General features: G+C 41.2%; 1 protein-coding gene across 1 annotated transcript in view; it reads left to right on the top strand.

Annotated features, from left to right (window-relative positions):
* Nucleotides 1–17351: 17351 nt before the first annotated feature.
* PLPPR5 (phospholipid phosphatase related 5) overlaps nt 17352–22222 on the top strand; it is a 124261-nt gene continuing 119390 nt past the window's right edge. The window contains exon 1 of the mRNA XM_060773942.2: nt 17352–18455. Within this exon, the coding sequence (XP_060629925.2) occupies nt 18168–18455 (288 nt within the window). The 5' untranslated portion in view covers nt 17352–18167. The remainder of the gene's footprint in view (nt 18456–22222) is intronic.

Raw genomic sequence — 22222 nt, 5'->3', positions numbered from 1 at the left:
TGTAATAATATTCTAATTCATTTTCTAAGTTATATATTTTATATCAGGCGGAATACTGACGGCTAGAGGAAAAGGTGGGGCAAAGATAAATATATGCTTTTGGTTGCTAACTTTTTGCTCTTTCCCTCTAGCACCCTCTATCAGGGATGGGAAAATTGACCAGTTTTATTTTTTCCTGAATTCAGGGGTTTTTTTTTTTAAACCTTTTAAAGGACACATCTTTTCTCAATGTGTGTGAATTTTGGCAAAACCAAAATGAAATAAAATTCTTCCACAACTGCATTAGCAAATGTGGAGAGAACTATGTTGCATCTGCCTGCAATATGAATTTTAAGAACGAGTACCCTATCAGAAATAAAAAGCATCCCTAATCCAGCAGTTACATGGATGAATACACAGAGAGCTATTCACACTACATAGTTATAGCACCATTATTCCATTTAACTGTCATGGTTCAATACAATGGATCATTTAATCAGGAGCACTCAGTGTCTTTGGTGGAGAATTCTAAAGTCCCCTTCTTAAATTGCCAATCTCAGAATTTCATAGGATGGGATCATGGCAATTAAAGATGAATAGTGGTGTGAATGGTCCCAAGGATTTGAATCCATTATTTTAAAAGTTCAATCCTGATGAGATGTTATTAACCTATGAAACCCTAGATGTTTATGTGTTAGGCTATGAGTCTGAATCAGTGCTTCCCAACCTTTGGTCCTCCAATTGTCTTGGACTTCAACTCCCAGAAGTCCCAGTCAGCTTACCAGTGGTTAAGAATTGTGAGAGCTGAAGTCCAAAACACCTGGAGGACCAAAAATTGGGAACCACTGGTCTAAATGGATGAATCTGTCAATTCTCCCACATTTCATATATGAAAATTTTACCTTTCTTTTATTCCCAAGTTAAAATGATTGGTAAATTATTTTTTAAACATAAGCTTTTTATTGTATCAGAAGCGAACCAAGGGTAAAGTTATAATGTATCTAAAAATACAAAATTTAAAAACTTGGCATTATATTAAATATTCTTTGGCAAGTAGCTGCCCACTTGGAGTGTCTTTGGTGTTGCTATAAGAAGGTCCACCATTGTGCATGTGGCAGGGCTCAGACTGCATTGCAATAGATGGTATGTGGTTTGGTCTTCTCCACACTCACATGTCATGGACTCCACTTTGTGGCCCCATTTCTTAAGGTTGGCACTGCATCTCGTGGTGCTAGAGAGCAGTCTGTTCAATGCATTCCAAGTCACCCAGTCTTCTTTGTGTCCAGGGGGAGTCTCTCATTCAGTAAGCTGGAGCAAAACAACAACAACAACAACAACAACAACAATAATAATAAAATGTAGAATCTGCAAGGAAGCAGATGAAACAATAGATCACATCCTCAGCTGCTACAAGAAGATTGTGCAGACAGACTACAAGCAGAGGCACAACACCCTTGCTCAGATGATTCATTGGAACTTGTGCCACAAATACCATCTGCCTGCGACAAAGAACTGGTGGGATCACAAGCCAGAAAAAGTTACAGAGAATGAACATGCCAATCTCCTCTGGGACTTCCGGATTGAGACAGACAGAGTTTTGGAGCATAATGCTCCTGACCTCACAATCGTGTTAAAAAAATGAAGTATGGATCATTGATGTCGCAATCCCAGGTGACAGCAGGATTGCAGAGAAACAACTGGAAAAGCTGACACAATATGAGAATTTAAAAATCAAACTGCAAAGACTCTAGCACAAACCAGTAAAGGTGGTCCCAGTGGTGATCGGCACACTGGGTGCAGTGCCTAAAGACCTTGGCCTGCATTTAAACATAATCGGCGCTGACAAAATTACCATCTGCCAGCTGCAGAAGGCCACCTTACTGGGATCTGCACGCATTATTCACCGATATATCACACAGTCCTAGTCACTTGGGAAGTGTCTGACATGTGATCCAATTCAACAGCCAACAGAGTGTCTGCTGTGGACTCATCTTGTTGTGTTTCAAATAACAACAACAACAACAACAAATAAAAAAGATTTCTCCCCTATCAACAACAACCACTTATTGACATAGGTAGCTGCCTTATGTTAAATTAGACTGTCCATTGACTTAGCCCAGTATTGTCTCATTTGCACTAAGTTTTCAGGTAGGAATTTCTCCTGTCTTACTTGGAGATACCAAAGATCCAGGTATCTGTATGGAAATCATGTGACCTACAGCTGAGTTAGAATTCTTTCCAAAAGGAGGATCTTTTGGTGAGGAAGTAGATGAGTTGGCTTGCTAGAAAGCTTTGTAGGTGCCTGGTTTCCACAGCTGTCCAGTTTTCTATTTGAGAGTTTTTTTAAAAAAAATAGTAGGAAGTAAAATACATGATTTTCTCTCACAGTGGCTTGCAAATATTATCAGGACTTGGCAAGTTAGATTGATTTGAGGGAGCAAAGTCAATGGGTATGAGAAACAATAATCCCAGATGGAAAGATACAGAACTTCTAAAACCTTGAAAACAAGGTTTTTGCTGTGTGCATAGAAGGCATTTCCATGCAATGAAGGAGAATTATGTGGGAAGAAAGCTGTGAGCAGAACTCTCTTTCTGTGACCAGATGTTCCAAGAATCTATGTTCCCCTTACTTTCTTTTGAGTGAAAGAATGAAATTGAAGTAATACCAATAAGATTAGCAGTGACAATATTTTTTAGTTGGATGCCTTTTTGTTTACAGTCATGCACCACAGACCATTTTGTCAATCTGGTGCACACAGCACAATCAATTGGTGCTAAACCCTACCTGCGTGACCGCATTACCATATACGAACCCACACGCTCGCTCCGGTCATCTGGGGAGGCCCGGCTCGTGATCCCATCTACATCGCAGGCGCGTTTGGTGGGGACACGGGACAGGGCCTTCTCTGTGGCGCCCCCCCGACTTTGGAACGCCCTTCCAAAAGATCTCCGACAGGCCCCTACCCTAGCTGTCTTTAGAAGGAATTTAAAAACTTGGCTGTTCCGTTGTGCCTTCTCAGACTAGGAATTTCCACCCAAGCCCCTAGTAGCACCTTAACATAACTAATCGCTGCTGCACACCGCACTTTTAATCCGACGTGCCTCCTACCATCTCAGCACTTTTAACCCTTGTACCCCATTGCGCCGGCCGAACCAGTTTTTAATAATGTCCTGATGTATCGCCATTGTCGTTATTTTGCTTATTGTTTTGATTTGCTTTGTACTGTTGTGTTATGTTTCTACTGTATTGTGTTTTGAGGCTTCGGCCTGTGTAAGCCGCATCGAGTCTTTCGGGAGATGCTAGCGGGGTACAAATAAAGTTAATAATAATAATAATAATAATAAACATTGTGACTGTGATGTGAAATACTATTTACATGAGGTACCAATTCTGGAAATCTCACCTATATTATGTAAGAACTATAAAAAATCCATCTTCCCAAAGGAAGAACATAGATGCTAAGTTTTTCCTCTCATTCTTCAAAAGCAGTATGCAAGATCCTTCCTCATTCCAATGGAAACATTTAAATTCCTCCTTTTTTTCTAAAGAGATGACAATCTCAACTCTCTAGTTCATTGGTTGTTGTGCCCTAGGAAATATGTTTTCCTGTTCAGCACTCATATACAACAGTGCTCTTTGTTACTTACTCATCTCAGTAGCTCTGGGAGCCTTGAAAGCATTAATTACTTTAGTCATTTAATCAAGTGCTAAACAGCCAATTGCAACCTAATATGCCAACCTTAATTTACTGCTTGCATGTTATTGCCTTTTTCTGTTTTCTTTAATCAGATGTTTCTCATCTTATACTCAAATATATACAGATTTCTGTAGCTCTTTTAGGACAGAAGGCAGGGTCTAAAATCCCCCCAAAGAATCCCCCTGCAGCCCTCTCACAAAATCATGATGAGAAAACCAAAGATAGAAGTTGCAAGCAAACCAACCCAGACCTGCAGAAAGTTTTCCCTAAGTGGTGCAGTAAACATTGACTACCATGATGCCCAACAATAACATAGAAGTGCAGATGAGAAATAGCAACTGGTGGCTTCCATGTGAATGGTTTCCGCTCCAGACTTTCATCCAAACTGTATATTAGCCATCAAAGATACTGTATCTTGTATTGTCGAAGGCTTTCATGGCTGGAATCACTCAGTTCTTGTGGGTTTTTTCGGGCTATATGGCCATGTTCTAGAGGCATTTCTCCTGACGTTTCGCCTGCATCTATGGCAAGCATTGGGATGCTTGCCATAGATGCAGGCAAAACGTCAGGAGAAATGCCTCTAGAACATGGCCATATAGCCCGAAAAAACCCACAAGAACTGAGATACTGTATCTTGTTTGCACAACAGGTTCAGCACATTTGATAGGTCTGTATAAAACCTAGGCTGGATTCACTATACCACTAAGGTTGCATCTACACTGTAGAATTAATACTGTTTGACGCCATTTTAGTTGTCATGGGGGTTGTAGTTTAGTAAGGCACTGGCAATCTTTGGCAGAGAAGGCTAAAGACCTTGTAAAACTATAACTCCCATGATGCCATAGCATTTAGCCATAGCAAAATGCATTAATTCTATAGTGGCTGTGAAAACACCTTGAGATGGGAGCCACAGGCTGCCTTTGGAGGAAAAACTGCTTCTGCAGCTTGCACACTGCTTTGGTTTCACTTAATAATTTTTCCTGCCCAGAAATAAAAGGACACTGAGAAAACATGTGGCATGGGACTAAATATGTCAGTTCTGTGAAAGCTCATTGAAATCAACATGATGTAGTTGTTCCAAATCTAGACATACTTATTTAAGTATGTATACATTGTCCAATCTCAGGTTTTAAAACCCCATAAAACGTCTTATTCATCTGGGCAGGTCTAAGTAAGGTTGACATTGGAGTTAGCCCATATCTTTCTCTTTTCACCAACCATCCTGAATGCAACCATTATGTTCCTAAATACCACGAGGGGACTCACATCTTGTTTCTCCCTCTTAGCTTTTCCTTCTGCTTACAGTTACTAACGCCTTTTTTTGGCTCCCTGCTTCCTCCACCTCATGAGTAAATGCTTCTTCTACCTCAAGGAATAAATTAATTTTCTTCATCTTTTTATAAGATTTGATTTCTGGGTAGATGAGGACCATTCAACTGACAAGATGAAAATGTCTGCTTTCTCATTCATCCTGATGGACTCAATCTTTGTCTGATAAGTTTTTATGACTGTGAAAAGAAATCCCCCAAGGAGCAATTAGCTTAAAATTTGAACATAAAAAGGAATGAAATGTGCTTTTTTGGTCTTTGTTGGTATGCAGGCTTGTGAGCTGACGTCTTTCCTTGCTAGACCTTAGGAAGTGTCACTTCACATCTCAATTAACCGGTGATCAGCTTCAGAAATCCTAAAAGCTGCCACTTCTCGTCTCACTTTAAAAATGGCACAAATGGCACTGAAGAAGCAGCACAACATGCCTGCCAGCTAAATACCATTAAAAAGGGAAATAAATAAGTTCACATTTTTGATTCTGGATGATTGGGCTGCCCAGCTGCAGCCGAAAATAGAGCTTTCATTTTCATTTGAAGTTGGGGTTATTAAAAGAACCAGAAGTATCCAGAGTACAATAATAATGCAAGTCTTGAATCATCCTCAGAACTATATTTCATCTGATCAAAATTCAAAATTCCCTTGCATCGTATATTTGTAGCAGATTTTCTGCCTATAAATATCCTATCTGCTTTGTGGCCAGCATTTACTAAAATGTTTATAGTGCTATGTTTTTTAATCTTTGGCTTAATGTACTAAATAAGTAATCCAAATTTTTATGGGGCTCATGGATGAAGCAACAGGCACATGTTAAAGATGCACATGCTGATTTGCTTGATATATTAGTTTTCTCTGTCACCTTTTACCAGATTGCCCCATATTTTGAGATTTTCTACTGAAGTTTCCTTGGGGGGCCATAGCTTAGCAAAACAATCTTACAAATGAATTACTTGTAAGTTATCATGCAGAGTTGCAGTTAGAATTCTTAGACTCTAAATCTTTGTATTGTTGAGGGCTTTCATGACTGGAATCTCTGGAGTGCTGTGTGTTTTCTGGGCTGTATGGCTTTATTCTTGCAACATTTTCTCTTGATCTGCATCTATGGCTTCAGAGGATCATCTTCAGGCAAAATGTCAGGAAAAAATGCTGCTAGAACATAGCCATACAGCCTGGAAATCACATAACACTCCTCTAACTCTTCATCTTCTTCATAAATGTAACTGTAACTGAAACAATTACTTTTAGTTACTTTGCAAATTTGAGTATTACAGATTGACCTGTGGCACAGAATCTCTCTCCACACTCATTGTGACCAATTGTGACCAATACAAGACAGCACTTGCAGTGTGATATTGATTTCCACCATTTTGTGAGGCCATGCTTCATTAAGGAGGCTAAAGGCCACAAAAACAGCCTTGAAGGGCCACCCTTTGTCCATTCTTGAAGTGAGTAAACAAAGGAAATCTTCATGATCATAATAATCTCTGTATATTCCACGAGGAACATTTGGTGTATGAGAGACATAAGGGAAAGTAATTTCAGGCTTTGAATATTTGAAATGGCTTTCATAAATGTGTGTGTGTGTGTATCTGTACTGAACCCAGCTGCAGAAAACTGGGATATTCAGTGATCATATGGCAGGCAAAATTCAGAGCTCTGAGAAGTTACATATTGTTGGACTACAATTCATACAGTTTTCAAGCCAGCATGCCCATTGGCCATGTTAGTTTCCTTTTTTTGTGTGTGTGTTTTTAGAAACTGCTTTTATTTTGTGCTTCTGAAATAGAAATTAGACATTCTTGTATTTTAACTTTTATACTGAAAGCTTTTAAATTATATTGTTGTATGCTACTTTTGATCCTATGTTGAAAGAAAGGTAAGATCTCAATAAAATTACTTACTTAATTTAGGCTGCTGCTGGAAATTTGTGATTCATATCTCTCTCTCTCTCTCTCTCTATATATATATATATGCTCTGTTCGTTTTGAGTGACAAAAACCGCTGGACGAATTGCTGCCAAATTTGGCCACAAGACACCTACTAACCCAAGGAGTGACCATCACTCAAAAAAATTGATTTTGTCATTTTTTGCTGGGATTTATAGTCCACCTACAATCAAAGAGCATTTTGAACTCCACCAAAGATGGAATTTTTTTTTCTTAATAATTTTTTATTGTTTTATCACATTTATTACATATTATTACATTTTATACATCAACCTCTTTAACATGTTATTTTGTTGTTTTGCTCTGACTTTTCCACCCCTTTTCTCTTCCCCCCCCTTTTTTCACCACAGTGCTCCCCTCCACCCGTCTCAAGCCACCATTCTTACATTTCATCTGTCCAAAATTTCATTTCTTCTTGTGACGGTAATTTTCCTTCCTTGTTTTTTAATCCATTTACCACACATCTTCCCCATACAGCATCAAAATCGCTTTGTTTCCATATACCTTTTTTAACCTTTAATATACATGTCAATTTATCATTTATTGCTATTTTCCATGCTTCTTTATACCACTCCTCTATTTGTATATTCGTTTCTTTTTTCCAATTCCTTGCTATAAGCAGTCTTGCTATAGTTAGTAAGTTTGTTATCGCTTCTTTATCCTCCTTTTTCAATTGCTTATCTTTATATATTGATAGTAAGGCTATACTAGGGCTTTTATCTAGTTCTATATTCATTATAGTTTCTATTTCTCTAAATACTTTCTCCCAAAAATTATTTACATATTTACATTGCCACCACATGTGTATATATGTTCCTGGTTCTTGACACCCTCTCCAACAATTTGTTGAGTTATTTTTATTCATATATGCTATTCTTACCGGTGTCAAGTACCACTTCCATATTAACTTGTAATAGTTTTCTTTAACTCGTATCGATAAATTTTTTAAATGTCTTTGTCCCCATAATTGTTGCCACTCTATTTCACTTATTTTAATCCCTAGATCCTTCTCCCAAATCTCTTTAAGGGTGTACTTTTTTGTTTTTTCATCTTTCATTTCAATTAATATCTTATAAATTTTGCTAATTATACCTCTCAAGTTTTCGTGTTCTTCTACAGTCCTTCCCTTCTGTATTATTTGTTCGAATTGATTGGGTTGGCTTCCACTTCTATTAATTTTTTTCCAGTTTATTAACCATTGTTCTAATTGTATACAATGAAACCATGACAATTTTATTTCTTTAAACTCTTCCAGCATCATTTCCCTCTTCATTTCCACCTTCATCCAATCCCCTATCCTATCTAAGTTTATTTCCCTTACCTTTTTATCCATTACTTTTTTTAAATTTTTTGGGAACTTCTTTTCCATCACTATTGGGGTTATAATTGATCCCTCTTTTATTAACCTCCCCTTATATTTATTCCATACTTTCAGTATGTTGCTCAACATTGGGTTTCTAATTTCCCTCATTTCTTTTCTAGTAAACTGTTTAAAAAATATATTCCAAGTTTCGTCTTCCACTTTTCCTGAGTCATTACTAAGCCAATCTATTCCCTCTTTTTTGACCATTCCTTCTATAACCAAGCTTAATCTACTTGCTTCATAATATTTTTTTATATTAGGTAACGCCAGTCCACCCTCCTTTTGCGATCTGTACCATAATTGTTTATTTAGTCTGTTTCTTTTACTTCCATTACAGTACTTATTAATCATTTGTTGCCATCCAGTTAATTCTTCTTCTGTAATTTGAAGTGGTAGCATCCTAAATATAAAATTTATTTTTGGAAGTATTTTCATTTTTACTAATGCTATTCTTCCAAACCAAGATAAGCGTATACCTTCGTACTCTATTAACTTTTTCTGAACTTCTTTCCTTAATGTTACTACATTTACTTCCTCTATCTCTTTTAAATCCTTAGTTATTATTACTCCCAAGTATTTTAGTTTGTTCTTAATTCTTATTCCCCTTTTGCTCTGTTTTATACAATCTTTTTCTTCTTCTCTTGTATAATTAAGTAGCATCATTTCTGACTTGTTCCAATTAACTTGTAAACCTGTTGCTTTCCCAAATATCTCCAAATGTTCTTTTATTCTATCCATTTTCTCCATTATATTTTCTATAAATAACAATGTATCGTCAGCGAATAAACTCACCTTCTGTTTCTCCTTTTTTCCTAACCCTTCTAAATTTTTATCGTTCCTTATATTATTAGCAAACAGTTCTATCACCATGGCAAATAGTATCGGAGACAAAGGGCATCCTTGTCTGGTTCCTCTAGTCACTTTTATTTCATTTGTCACTCCGTCATTTATAGTTACCACTGCTGAGTTCCGTGAGTAAAATTGTTTTAGTACTCCTTTTATTCTATTTCCCATTCCAAATTTATTCAATATTTCCCTTAATGTCTCCCATTCCACACAATCGAACGCTTTAAAAATATCTAATGATAATATCCCTGCTTTTTCTTTCCCCCATGTTAGTTTCCTAAAGTCTTTCAGTCTCTGCTTCATCTATGTTAGGAGGTCTGGCCTGATATTCTTGTTAATATATTTGGCTCCAAGGAACAATAAGATTTCTTCTGAAATTATACCAAAATAAGCTAAATAGATCTGAAGTGAGCTGGCTATTCCCATAAATATTCAAGGGCACAAACATCTTGTTGTGGACAAACAACATTTTATATAAGGCTATGCAAGTGAACTGAGGACAGTTATATGTCTGGAAATATTCTGCAGCACCTGTCTACTTGCATTCCCTCTCCATGAAAACTTTTATTGCTTCTTCAGCATGCTGTCTGACTTATGCAAGGTGCACAGCAGCTGCTTGTCAACATCTGGCTACTCCATACTGTGATTAAGCAAAACTGAACATTCACCTAAGTGACCTGAATATATTTGGGTATGTCCTTTAGTCCAACACTATAGTGGAAAGCTCCATTCAGTGTTGAAGCACAGATATGATGTATTGTCAAAGCCTTTCATGGCCAGAATCACTGGGTTGTTGTAGGCTTTTTCGGGCTATATGGCCATGTTCTAGAGGCATTCTCTCCTGATGCTTCACCTGCATCTATGGCAAGCATCCTCAGAGGTCGTGAGGACCTCACAACCTCTGAGGGTGCTTGCCATAGATGCAGGCGAAACGTCACAAGAAAATGCCTCTAGAACATGGCCATATAGCCTGAAAAAACCTACAACAACCCACAGATATGTTGTTGTTAAAGTTTCAGTATTAAGAATGCCAGCCAGCTGCTATGGATGCTCTGTTTCCAAAGGGAAGGCATATTACACTGATGAATGAAGCTCATTTTGTGGACAAATATGTTTAGGGAAAAATAAATTCAATGATAAAATGCCATGAAGGAAAAGTGTTAATGCTTCACTTCACCTTATTTATAAACAACTAGTTCATTGTTGTTGTTGTCTTTCTAGTTTAACGGCAGCCCTATCATAGAGTTGTCTGGGTTAAGATTCCACTGGATCCATTATCAAACCTCGTAAGAATACTTAGGCTCACCCACTGGGTTTTCATAGCTGAGCAGAGATTCAAACTTTGGTCCCCAGAGTCGCAGTCAAACCATTACACCACACAGATCAAGGCTTATTTTGCTCATTTGAGAACTTATTCTGAGAGTGCTGATAAAAGGCTTCCTTTCCTCTGTTTCTCTAGAAGGGAGCTAGAGAGATTTCAAAGCAGTTCATTACAGCTTATTTCCCCTGCATGGCAGTGTGTGTTTTGCCTGATGACTGTGAATTTCACGGTGTTTTCTTAGGCAGGGAATACTCAGAAATGGAATTGCCAGTTCCTTCCTCTGAAATAGAATATAGTCAACCACTCCCAGTATTCAGTGACATCCAGGTTCTAACCAGGGCTGATCCTGCTTAGTTTTCAAGATCAGACTGGAGGCAAAAGGGGAAAGTAACTGAGTTCTGGGTTTGCTAGTCCTTCCATCTTCTACCTATCCCTTTACCCCAAGAATAAACTTAATCTCTCAGATTTAAGTCTTGTTTTCCAAAGATCAGATGGTAATTATCTAGGTTCTTGAGACCTGAACAGTTTGTGGTAGTAATCTTAGAAAATACTAGGTTAGATGGACAAATGCTCTGATCCAGTGGAAACCAGCTTCTTATGTTCAGATGAGGATTAAATTGAAGCTCATTTTATTTATATGTTGATCCTTTCTGCCAAATAATACTGAAATGTAGCTAAAAATAGGGAAGCACTAAGTGAACACATAAAAGACAAGCAAATGTAAACAAGCAAGATATATAAAATATCAGTTACACTGGGGAAAATTAGAGAAATGATAACTAAACAGCCTGAACATTTACAGTGGCTGTAACAGTCTGAATATTAGGCTAAGACATCCGTCTGAACAAAGGTATATTTGCCTTTCATAGAAGATCACCAATAAAAGGGTTAGATCACAGTGAATCCGGAATTGTTCAGCAGTCCCTGAAAAGGACTTATTTGAATGTATATCAGATGTAGGAAGAACAGGAAGAGAGGTCTCTCCTAAAGATTTGAGTTGCCCTTGAGCTGCAGCTAGTATAAAATGCAGTAGCCAGACTAATGACAGGAATACCAAGTGCGTGTGTGACCCTTCATGGACTTCTTCTCAATGAAGGTAGGGAACTGTTTGGTAGAGTAGAGCTCAGTCATCTCAGTTTTGAAATGAAGTGGATTATTTCCCTACCTTCATCACACTGTTAAATGTATCTGTGTTACTCAGTTGTACTCAGCATTCTTTCAGTTCATTTGCCATCACACTGTAATCACTAGGCACTGCCCAACATCTCTCCCTGCATGTTCTTTGTGGGAAAAATAACCCTCCTCTCTTTGAAATGTCATCTGTCACATGTCTTCAGTTCTGGAAGCAAGGAAGCAGGGAGGGAGGGAAAGTGGTGATGCACTCTTCCTCCCTCCCTCTTTCTCTCTCTCAGTTGCCCCACAGAGAAGGGTGTGGTCCTTGGGAAACTATGACTCCCAGGACTGCATAGCATGGAGACATGGCATACTACTACTACTACTACTACTACTACTACTAATAATAATAATAATAATGGCATTTAAAGTAAAAACTTGGTGAGCAAAAGGTAATGTTATTGTATTGATGTGATTGTTTTAACTAGTGATAATTGTTGATGTTAAATTGTTAATTGTATATTGTACTTTGTGAATTGTTGGGCATCAAATTGTGCCTTTTTGTAAGCCGCCATGAGTCCCCCCTTGGGGGTTGAGAAGGGCGGGGTAGAAGCACTCCAAATAAAATAAATAAATAAATAAATAAATACATACATAAATACATAAATAAATACATAAATAATGGCAGGACTTTTCCTTTCCAGGGTATTTTGGCTCCTCCCACTATTTTCCCTCCCACAAATTGGGTAAGTGTTTCATTACAAATCTGAGAGCTACGAATGTCATCACATTACAGAATTACTCAAACATTTGGATAATTGCCAAAAATCCACTTCCCCTCCACCTCCTGAAATGATTGAAAATAGTGCTGCCCCCATGCTTAAAATACACAAGGAATGTTCTATTCTACACTTGAATACAACCTAATGTGATGAACACAGTGGCTTCCCACATTTTAAGTGTAGTATTCAGTGGTATTTAGTAAATGTGATGAAGTGGCATGTTGCCTGTCAACTTATGGTGACCCACAAATGCCATATGCTTTTCTTATGCAAGGCATACTCAGAGGTCGTTTTGCCACTTTTGTCCTCTGAAATAAAACTTATAACAATGGGTATCCATTGGTGACTTTGCATCCAAACACTAATCTGCCCCACTTATTACATTTCACTGGTTTTAAAGGGATTGCTTTGGCTGCCAATATGCTTTGAGTCTGAATCCAAGGTGCTGGCAGGAACATTTACAACCTAAACAGCTTGGAACCTCTTCCTATATATCTTTTTCTTAAAAGTGCAGTCTGTTGGAAATGTTTCATTTAGAAATGTATGGCAAGCTTGAATGATGCTTCTGTATATAGGAATAAAGCAAGAGAAAAGTGATCAAAGCCAAGACTACAAATATAGCAGCTCCTCTGTTTTCAGCATGAATAACAATCCCAAGTATTGCAAAGAATAAACTTCACCAGAACGTGGTTATTATTCACATCCTGTTAGGGTCAGCCTTTCAGAGCAGTGGCTTACGTAGGAAACTTGCATTTCATGTGTCCTTTGTTAAGTGCAATGAATGTACACATGTGTAACTGGATTGTGCATTTATATGATACAAAAGGAAAATTTGTTATGCTCAAAGGCCAGAGTTATTATGTACACAACTGAAATATATACCTAATGTGCAATGGGAACGCTAGGTAAAAGCACACAATTTTAATAGGCAATATATTCTCTCATATATAAATACACAAATACACACACATATATGAATATGTCATAGGCCAAGTATGAGAGTCTTCCAAGTGCAGAGTATTGGCGGTGGGTCCATACATGACTGTAGATCTGCATGGTCTATCTCAATGAGGACATACATTTCCAGATAGAAGTGGTCCTGACAAGAGTTGGTTTGACACACCTTCCTCTTGGCATATTTCTCCCTTTTGCCCTCCATTCATTCCTCCTCAAAATCCACAGCGCTGTTGGTAATAGCTGATCTCCAGCCAGAATGCTTGAGGGCCAGGGCTTCCCAGTTCTCGGTGTTTACGCCACATTTTTGAAGATTAGCTATAAGCTCATATTTAAATCTCTTTTGCTGTCCACTCACTGTTTTCCATTCTTGAGCTGAGAGTAAAGGAGCTGCTTTTGGAGATGGTGATCTGGCATGTGGACAACGGGACAGTCCAGCGGAGTTAACAGCACACACACACACACACACACAGAGAGAGAGAATATATTTGACAGTGGTGTGTGTGTGTGTGTGTGTGAGAGAGAGAGAGAGAGGTGGGGGGAAGAGAGGGAGAGAAGGAGGTGTAATACTTTGAGTGCTGTTTGGGTGTGGAAAGCCATTAGATGACCTTGGTCAAGTCATACTCTTTTAGCCTTAGATGAAGCCAAGCACAAATTCTTTCTGAAGAAACCTTGCCAAGCAAACTCCATGATAGGTTTGTCTTAAGGTCACCATGAAACTGGAACAACTGGAAAGCACACAACAGCAACAAGTATAAATGTTTCTGTATGAGAGTTATGGCTGATATGCATTTCTCTGTCTGTTTCAATAGGGAAGCAACAGCAGTAGAGCCGGGAAAAGAGTCATGCTGGCAAGAGGGTTCAACGAATTGTAGCCTGATAACCAACTTTCCTTAGCTGAGAAACCTAGGTTTCTCAGCCTGCGGGGAATACTTATCCTGGGCTGCTTATTTCCCAAGAAGTTGCAAAAGATCTCCCCCTCCTTTTTTAAAAAAGGTCTACAATATCATTACAGATGTTTAAGGCAAACTGTGGCTAGGTAGCAGCTCTTCTTATTTGGAGTGTTGGTGGATCACCTTCATTCAAAGGAAACCCTTTCACCTTTGAACCACATTTTTATACCGTATTTCAAAGGAAGAAACTGTCAAGACCACCCTTGAGGAGTACCTTTTGTTTGAAAAATCATATGGAATTCATAAGGCCCCTCAAATTGGCAGGCACACACACACACACACACACAACTCTTGAATTCTTATAGCTTGAGCATTACTTCTCTGGAAATCTGGATTCCTCCCAAATCCAAACATGTCCATGTAGGTTGCTGATACCCTCCCAGGTGGTACAATACAATAATTAAATAATAATAATAATAACAACAATAATAATAATAATAATAATACCCTGCTTTTTCTCTCCAAAAAAGTGACCCAAAGTGGCTTACAGTAAAAAAAGAAACATTACACACCCTTTATTTCATGCACAAAAAGACTGGGTATACAATTCACTGCCAGCTGCCTGTCTAAGGAACATAAGAAACATCATTGGAGTTTATGGTTAGGCTTGGGTCCCATCTCAGAGACATCTCATGATACAGATATCCTAGGATCTGAAAACCCTGGTGCATTATACAGATATCCCAGCATTTGAAATCCCAAGCATTTCAGATACTGGGATATCTAGCTATATAATGGACCTGTGATTTCAGATACTGGGATATCTGTATCATGAGATGTCAGATTTCCTAATGATTTTGGATACTGGGATATCTGTACCATGAGATGTTGGATATCCCAAGCATTTCGGATACTGGGATATCTGTACCATCTATACCCTGTTGGAAATAACAACCTTCTTCAAGTCTCCGCTAGTAATTTGTATATAATTCAGGTTGCTTACTGTATTGAATATGTGTGTACTGGTATGCGGTTTTCTTAACTTTATGTTGTGGGAGAGTCTGCAGACTATGTGAACAGGTTATGATTATTCCAGATAGTGTGAATGGCAATTAATCTCCTGAGATCACATTTCCAACAGCCTGTGGGAATTCCCGGTTTTCCCAAATGGCTATGAATATCCATTTTACACAATTCCCAAGCATTTTGGATACTTGTTCCATCTTGTCTCCTGCCTGTGCCATCAATTGGGAGCCCCTGCCTCCAGTACCAACTGCTGCTCTGGGACCAGAGTGAAGAGAGGGGCCCCAGGAAGACAGGAGACATCTTGTCTCCTGTGTTGTGCTAATAATATAATATAATATAATATAATATAATATAATAAAAACAATATAATATTTATAATATTATAATGTAATGCAATATAAAACTACTACTACTACTACTACTAATATGGTATTATAATTATAGATTTTATATTATATGTAATATTACTAATAATATTACAGTACAATGGTATAGTACAATAAAGTAATATACACTACTGATATTGTGCTATGCTAATAATATAATATATTGTATGTATATATATATATCTTGTAAGCTGCTCTGAGTCCCCTTCAGGGTGAGAAGGGTGGCATATAAATATCATAAATAAATAAATAATAAATAAATACTGGGATATCTATACCATGTTGGATATCCCAAGCATTTCAGATACTGAGATCTGCGGAACGATTGGACGATGCGACTGGAAAATGTTTTTAGTAATGAGACTCTGAAGGACTTGTGTTTTATTGTTTTTATTGCTTTTACTGTTTTTATATGGTTTATATTATATGTTGATGTTTTTAATTATATTTTATGCTTTAGGGGGCATTGATTGCCGACTGTAAACCACCTTGAGTCGCTTTTGGGCTGAGAAAGGCGGTATATAAATATGATAGATAGATAGATATCTGTACCATGAGATGCCAGATATCCCAAGCATGGTGTAACATTAGAAAATATTGACCATTTCCACTACCTTGGTAGCCATCGCTCCACCAAAGTCAACATTGACACTGAAATACAACACCGCTTGAGCTCTGTGAGTGCAGCATTTTCCCGAATGAAGCAGAGAGTGTTTGAGGACCAGGACATCCGTAGGGATACCAAGGTGCTTGTTTATAAAGCTATTGTCCTCCCAACCCTGCTATACACCTGCGAAACATGGACTGTCTACAGATGCCACATGCAACTCCTGGAACAATTCCATCAGTGTTACCTCCGGAAAATCCTGCAAATCTCTTGGGAAGACAAGCGGACAAATGTCAGCATGCTGGAAGAAGCAAAGACCACCAGCATTGAAGCAATGGTCCTCTGCCATCAACTCTGCTGGACCGGCCACGTTGTCCGGATGCCTGACCACCGTCTCCCAAAGCAGTTGCTCTACTCTGAACTTAAGAATGGAAAACGGAATGTTGGTGGGCAGGAAAAGAGATTTAAAGATGGGCTCAAAGCCAACCTTAAGAACTCTGGCATAGACACTGAACTGGGAAGCCCTGGCCCTTGAGCACTCCAGCTGGAGGTCAGCTGTGACCAGCAGTGCTGCAGAATTTGAAGAGGCATGAATGGAGGGCAAAAGAGAGAAATGTGCCAAGAGGAAGGCGCATCAAGCCAACCCCCACCGAGTCCGCCCTCCACATTGAAACTAATGCCCTCACTGCGGGAGAAGATGCAGGTCAAGAATAGGGCTCCACAGTCACCTAGGGACTCACGAGTACACTGATTTTGGAAGACTATCCTACTTGGACAATGAGGGATCGCCTAAGTATGTAAGTATAAATATGATAAATAAGTAAGTAAGTAAATAAATAAGTATCTGTACCATGAGATGCGGATATCCCAAGCATTTCAGATGTTGTGATATCTGTATCATGCACCTGGGATTTCAGATGCTGGGATATCTGTACCATGAGATGTTGGATATCCCAAGTGTTTAAGATACTGGAATATCTGTCTCATTAGCCTGGGATTTTTGTATCATGAAATGTCATTTCATTTTGGACATCCCAAGCCTTTCAGAGAAGGATGCTCAACCTGGCTAAGCTTTCCTTGGGTTTCTTAGGTGAGGCGAAGCAGCCAGCTGCCAGCAGAAGAGCATCAGGAGGAGGAGGAGGAGGCTGAGAGAGACACAGATATGACACATGGGAGGCTCCGATTGAGGAGCCCGGGGGAGTGAACGCTTCCGCTGTGTATGTGTGTGTGTTTTAAAAAGAGAGTCCCCAAAAATCCTTCTAGGGGAGAGAGCAAGGCAAGGGCGGAGCGGCGAAGGATTGAGAGGGAGAGAAGGGGGGGGGGGTGGAGAGAGAGAGAGAGAGATCTGGCTTCCTTGGAGGCCCCCACCCACCTCGCTGTGCCCACCCCCTCGGCTCCCCGGCAGCCTTGGAAACGGCATTTGCGTCGCCTCCGCGAGCGAGGGATCCAGGATTCAGGGCGAGGAGGCTTTGGTCCTCGAAGAAGAAGCAGGGCTGCATTTCTCTCTGGGAAGACCGCGACGGAACTTAGCGGGCAAAAGGCTCTCCCCCCAAAAAACCCTTGTCCTCGGGAAGCGACTGGAATGGCGTGTTAAAAGGGGGTGGCACCCCCCGCGCAAGCAAGCAAGCAAGCAGGCGGGATGCTGGGCTTCGAGGGACGAGGGCGGCTCATCTTCCCGGGGATTTAAGCAGCCAGGGAGCTCCCGATCGCGACGCTCTGTTCCTGCCTCTCCTCGGACCCATGGACTCGCGGGTCTTCCCTTGGGCTTCTCCTCTTCCTCCTCTTCCTCTTCCTCCTCCTAATCCGGCTCCTGCCGCCTGGGACTGACCTCACCGCCGCTTCTTTCCGGCGTGGATGCGGCCGGGGAGCGGGCGGAGCGCGCAGCCGAGGCGGGGGGCTGCCGCGGCCGCCGACGGACTCCTGCTACATGCCAGTGCCCTCTCCTCTTCTTCTTCCTCCTCTTCTTCTTCTTCCTCCTCCTCTCCTCCTCCTCCTCCTCCTCCTCATCAGGATGCTTTACTTCCAGATGGTGATCATGGCCGGGACCGTGATGCTGGCCTATTACTTCGAGTACACCGACACCTTCGCCGTCAACGTGCAGGGCTTCTTCTGCTACGAGAGCGCCTACCGCAAGCCTTACCCGGGGCCCGAGGAGAGAAGCGCCGTGCCCCCGGTCCTCCTCTACTCGCTGGCCGCAGGGGTCCCCGTCTTGGTGGTAAGCGAGCCCCAGAAACAGACGGCTCCACAGCCTCCGCTCCACTCTCGCCTCCCAAGTTCCTCCAACTTGTTGAAGGCAAGAGGCCAGGGAAGCAGGAGGGAGGGTTGGGACCATTTGGGGCGGGGGGGGGGGGGCAGGATAGATTGTTCTGAGGTACCTACAACGAAAGGTTGGCGGTTCGAATCCAGGGAGTGGGGCGAGCTTCCGCTGTTAGTCCCAGCTTCTGCCAGCCTAGCAGTTCCAAAACATGCAAATGTGAGTAGATCAATAGGTGCCACTTCTGTGGGAAGGTAACAGCGCGCCATGCACTCATGCCGGCCACATGACCTTGGAGATGTCTATGGACAACGCCGGCTCTTCGGCTTACAAATGGAGATGAGCACCCCCCCCCCCCCCCCAGAGTTGAGCACAACTAGACTTAATGTCAAGGGGAAACCTTTACCTTATTAAAAGGATGAAAATATACACTAGGGAAGGAAGGTAACAGCAAACCATGCAGTTATGCCAGCCACATGACTTTTAGGTGTCTATGGACAATGCTGGCTCTTTGGCTTAGAAATGAAGATGAGCACCCCCCCCCCCCCTCAGAGTTGGGAACAACTAGACTTAATGTCATGGGGAAACAATTACCTTATTAAAAGGATGAAAATATACACAAGAGCAGGAAGGTAACAGCATACCATGCAGTCATGCTAGCCACATGACCTTTAGGTGTCTATGGACAATGCCAGCTCTTCAGCTTAGAAATGGAGATGAGTACCACCACCCTGAAATGGGCACAACTAGACTTAATGTCAAGGGCAAACAATTACCTTATTAAAAAGATGAAAATATACACTAGAGCAGGAAGGTACCAGCGTACCATGCAGTCATGCCAGCCACATGACTTTTAGGTGTCTATGGACAACGCCGGCTCTTCGACTTAGAAATGGAGATGAGCCCCCCCCCCCCCCCCAAGAGTTGAGCACAACTAGACTAAATGTCAAGGGGAAACCTTTACCTTATGAGAAGGATGGAAATATACACTAGGGCAGTAAAGTAACAGCATGCCATGCAGTCATGCCGGCCACATGACCTTGGAGATGTCTACTGACAATGCCGGTTCTTCGGCTTAACAGTGGAGATGAGCACCAACCTCCAGTGTCGGACATAACTGGGGAAAACCTTTACGTTTACAACTAGAAGTGGGGAACAGAAGCCTAGACTAGAGGGGCAACATTGGACCTCCCAAGACTGGGTCCCCACCTGTGTGGCTGGCCAGAACGGAGATGAAATATTGATAATGTGTTGTCCATGGCTTTCATGTCAGAATCCCTAGGGTGCTGTGAGCTTTCTGGGCTGTGAGTAGATCAATAGGTACCACTTCTGTGGGAAGGTAATGGCGCACCATACAGTCATGCCGGCCACATGACCTTTAGGTGTCTATCAGGCCCGTAGCCAGGATTTCGATTCGGAGGGGGGGGGGGCTGAGTTTGTTTCGGGGGGGGGGGGGGGTGAGTCTGAGTGAAAGATGGTCTACCCTAGCAAACCTTTTGTATTGTTACCCCAATACCCCCATGCATATGGGATATATTGAGTATGGTGATCAGATCATGATATGAATAAACATAACAGTTTAAATAATGCACCAGTAAGGCCTTTTCGCGAACCACCATGAGAATTTCAGGGGGAGGGGCTGAAGCCCCTCAAGCCCCCCTCCTCCCCGGCTACATTCCTGGTGTCTATGGACAATGCCGGCTCTTAGGCTTAGAAATGGAGATGAGCACCACCCCCCAGAGTTGGGCACAACTAGATTTGATGTCAAGGGGAAACCTTTACCTTATTAAAAGGATGAAAATATACACTAGGGCAGGAGGGTAACAGCGTGCCACGCAGTCATGCCAGCCACATGACCTTAGAGATGTTTATGGACAATGCCAGCTCTTCGGCTTAGAAATGGAGATGAGCACCACCTCCCAGAGTTGGGCACAACTAGACTTAATGTCAAAGGGAAACCTTTACCTTTACCTATGCCCCTGTGTCACTTATAAGGAGTTGGTTTAACTTCCGGTTTGCTACTAAAACTGAATTACTGTGTCGCAAAATGATGCATGTCTAAGAAGTGTATCGCCAACATGGAATGTTTGGAAAGCTCTGCCTTAGTCCCTTCAAAAACACACTTTAAACCTAACCCTGCATTTCCTCTCCCCATCTCAATTGCTTATTTCTGATCTCAACTGTAGGTTGGACTATAGCTGTGGAAGTTGATGGCTTCCATCTCAGGACCTCATCACACTAGAGAATGAATCCATTTTAAATTCGGTTTCTGCCTCCTGCAGAATTCTGGAGTTTGTAGTTTAGTGAGAAACCTTTGACAGCCTTTGAGTTGCTGCACTTGTTAACCAAAAGGTTGTAGGTTCAAAACCAGGGAGCTGCATGAGCTCCCGCTGTTAGCTCCAGCTTCTTCCAATCTATCAGTTGAAAAACATGAAAATGTGAGTAGATTAATAGGTACTGCTCCAGTGGGAAGGTAACAGCACTCCATGCAGTCATGCAGGCCACACGACCTTTAGGTGTCTATGGAGAACACCGGCTCTTTGGCTTAGAAATGGAGATGAGCACCAACCTCCAGAGTTGGACACGACTGGGAAAAACCTTTACCTTTACTGTTACAACTGGAAGTGGGGAATGCAAGTCTAGATTAGAGGGGTAACATTGGACCCCCCCCCCAAGACTCATGTGTGGTTGGGTCCCCTCCTGTGTGGCTGGCCAGTCAGAAGTGTATGGTAGGACCCAGCACTGAGATGCAATATTGAGAGTGTGTTGTCCAAGGCTTTCAGGGCCAGAATAACTGAGTTGCTGTGAGTTTTCCAGGCTGTATGGCCATGTTCCGGAAACATTCTCTCCTGACATTTCGCCTGCATCTATGGCAAGCATCCTTAGAGGTTGAGGGATCTGTTGGGAACTTGGCAAGTGGGGTTGATATATCTGTGGAAAGTCCAGGGTGGAATTATTGTCTGTTGGAGGCAAGTGGGAATATTGCAATGAATAGCCTTGATTAGCATCGCAAAGCCTCACAGCAACCCAATATTGAGAATGTATTGAACCAGTTGGGGAAAGACATGAAGGATCTTTTGGAGATGCCATAGTACATGGGCCCTAGAACTGGGTGCATGAGGTTTAAGCCTTCCCTCAAACTAGGCTGGAGGTGAAAAATGGCCCACCAGGATCCATGTGGTTGAGTCTGCTCTACGTTGTCAGTCACAAGTGTATAGACTGACCCAATACTAAGGAGAAGGAATATTGAGAAAATATTGCACCAAGTGGGGAAATAAACTATGTGTTGTTTTGGAGATACTTGATGCATGGAACCCAGAACTGGGATTTGAAGGGGTTTTCTAAAACTAGACTAGAGGGGCAAAATGGGACCTCAAAGATTTCTTTGTGGTTGGGCCCCCCACCACTGTGGCCAGTCAGAACTGTATGGAATGACCTATCGCTTAGATGAAATATTGAGAATGTATTGGATCAGTTGGGGAAAGAAATGAAGGATTTTTTTGGAGACCACAACTGGATGTGTGGGGTTTAGCTTTCCCTCAAACTAGGCTAGAAGTGAAAAATGGGTCACCAGAACTCATGTGGTTGAGTCTGCTCTGTGTTGTCAGTCACAAGTATATGGAGTGACCAAATTCTAAGGAGAAGGAATATTGAGAAAGTATTGCACCAACTGGGGAAAGAAATGTTTGGGGGGTGTGTGGGGTGGGGTGGAGGTACTTGATACATGG

Source organism: Anolis sagrei, chromosome 4 (genome assembly GCF_037176765.1).
Source record: "Anolis sagrei isolate rAnoSag1 chromosome 4, rAnoSag1.mat, whole genome shotgun sequence".
Lineage (NCBI taxonomy): Eukaryota > Metazoa > Chordata > Lepidosauria > Squamata > Dactyloidae > Anolis > Anolis sagrei.
The sequence above is the reverse complement of the archived record's forward strand: the minus strand, read 5'-3'. Positions and strand labels throughout refer to the sequence as shown.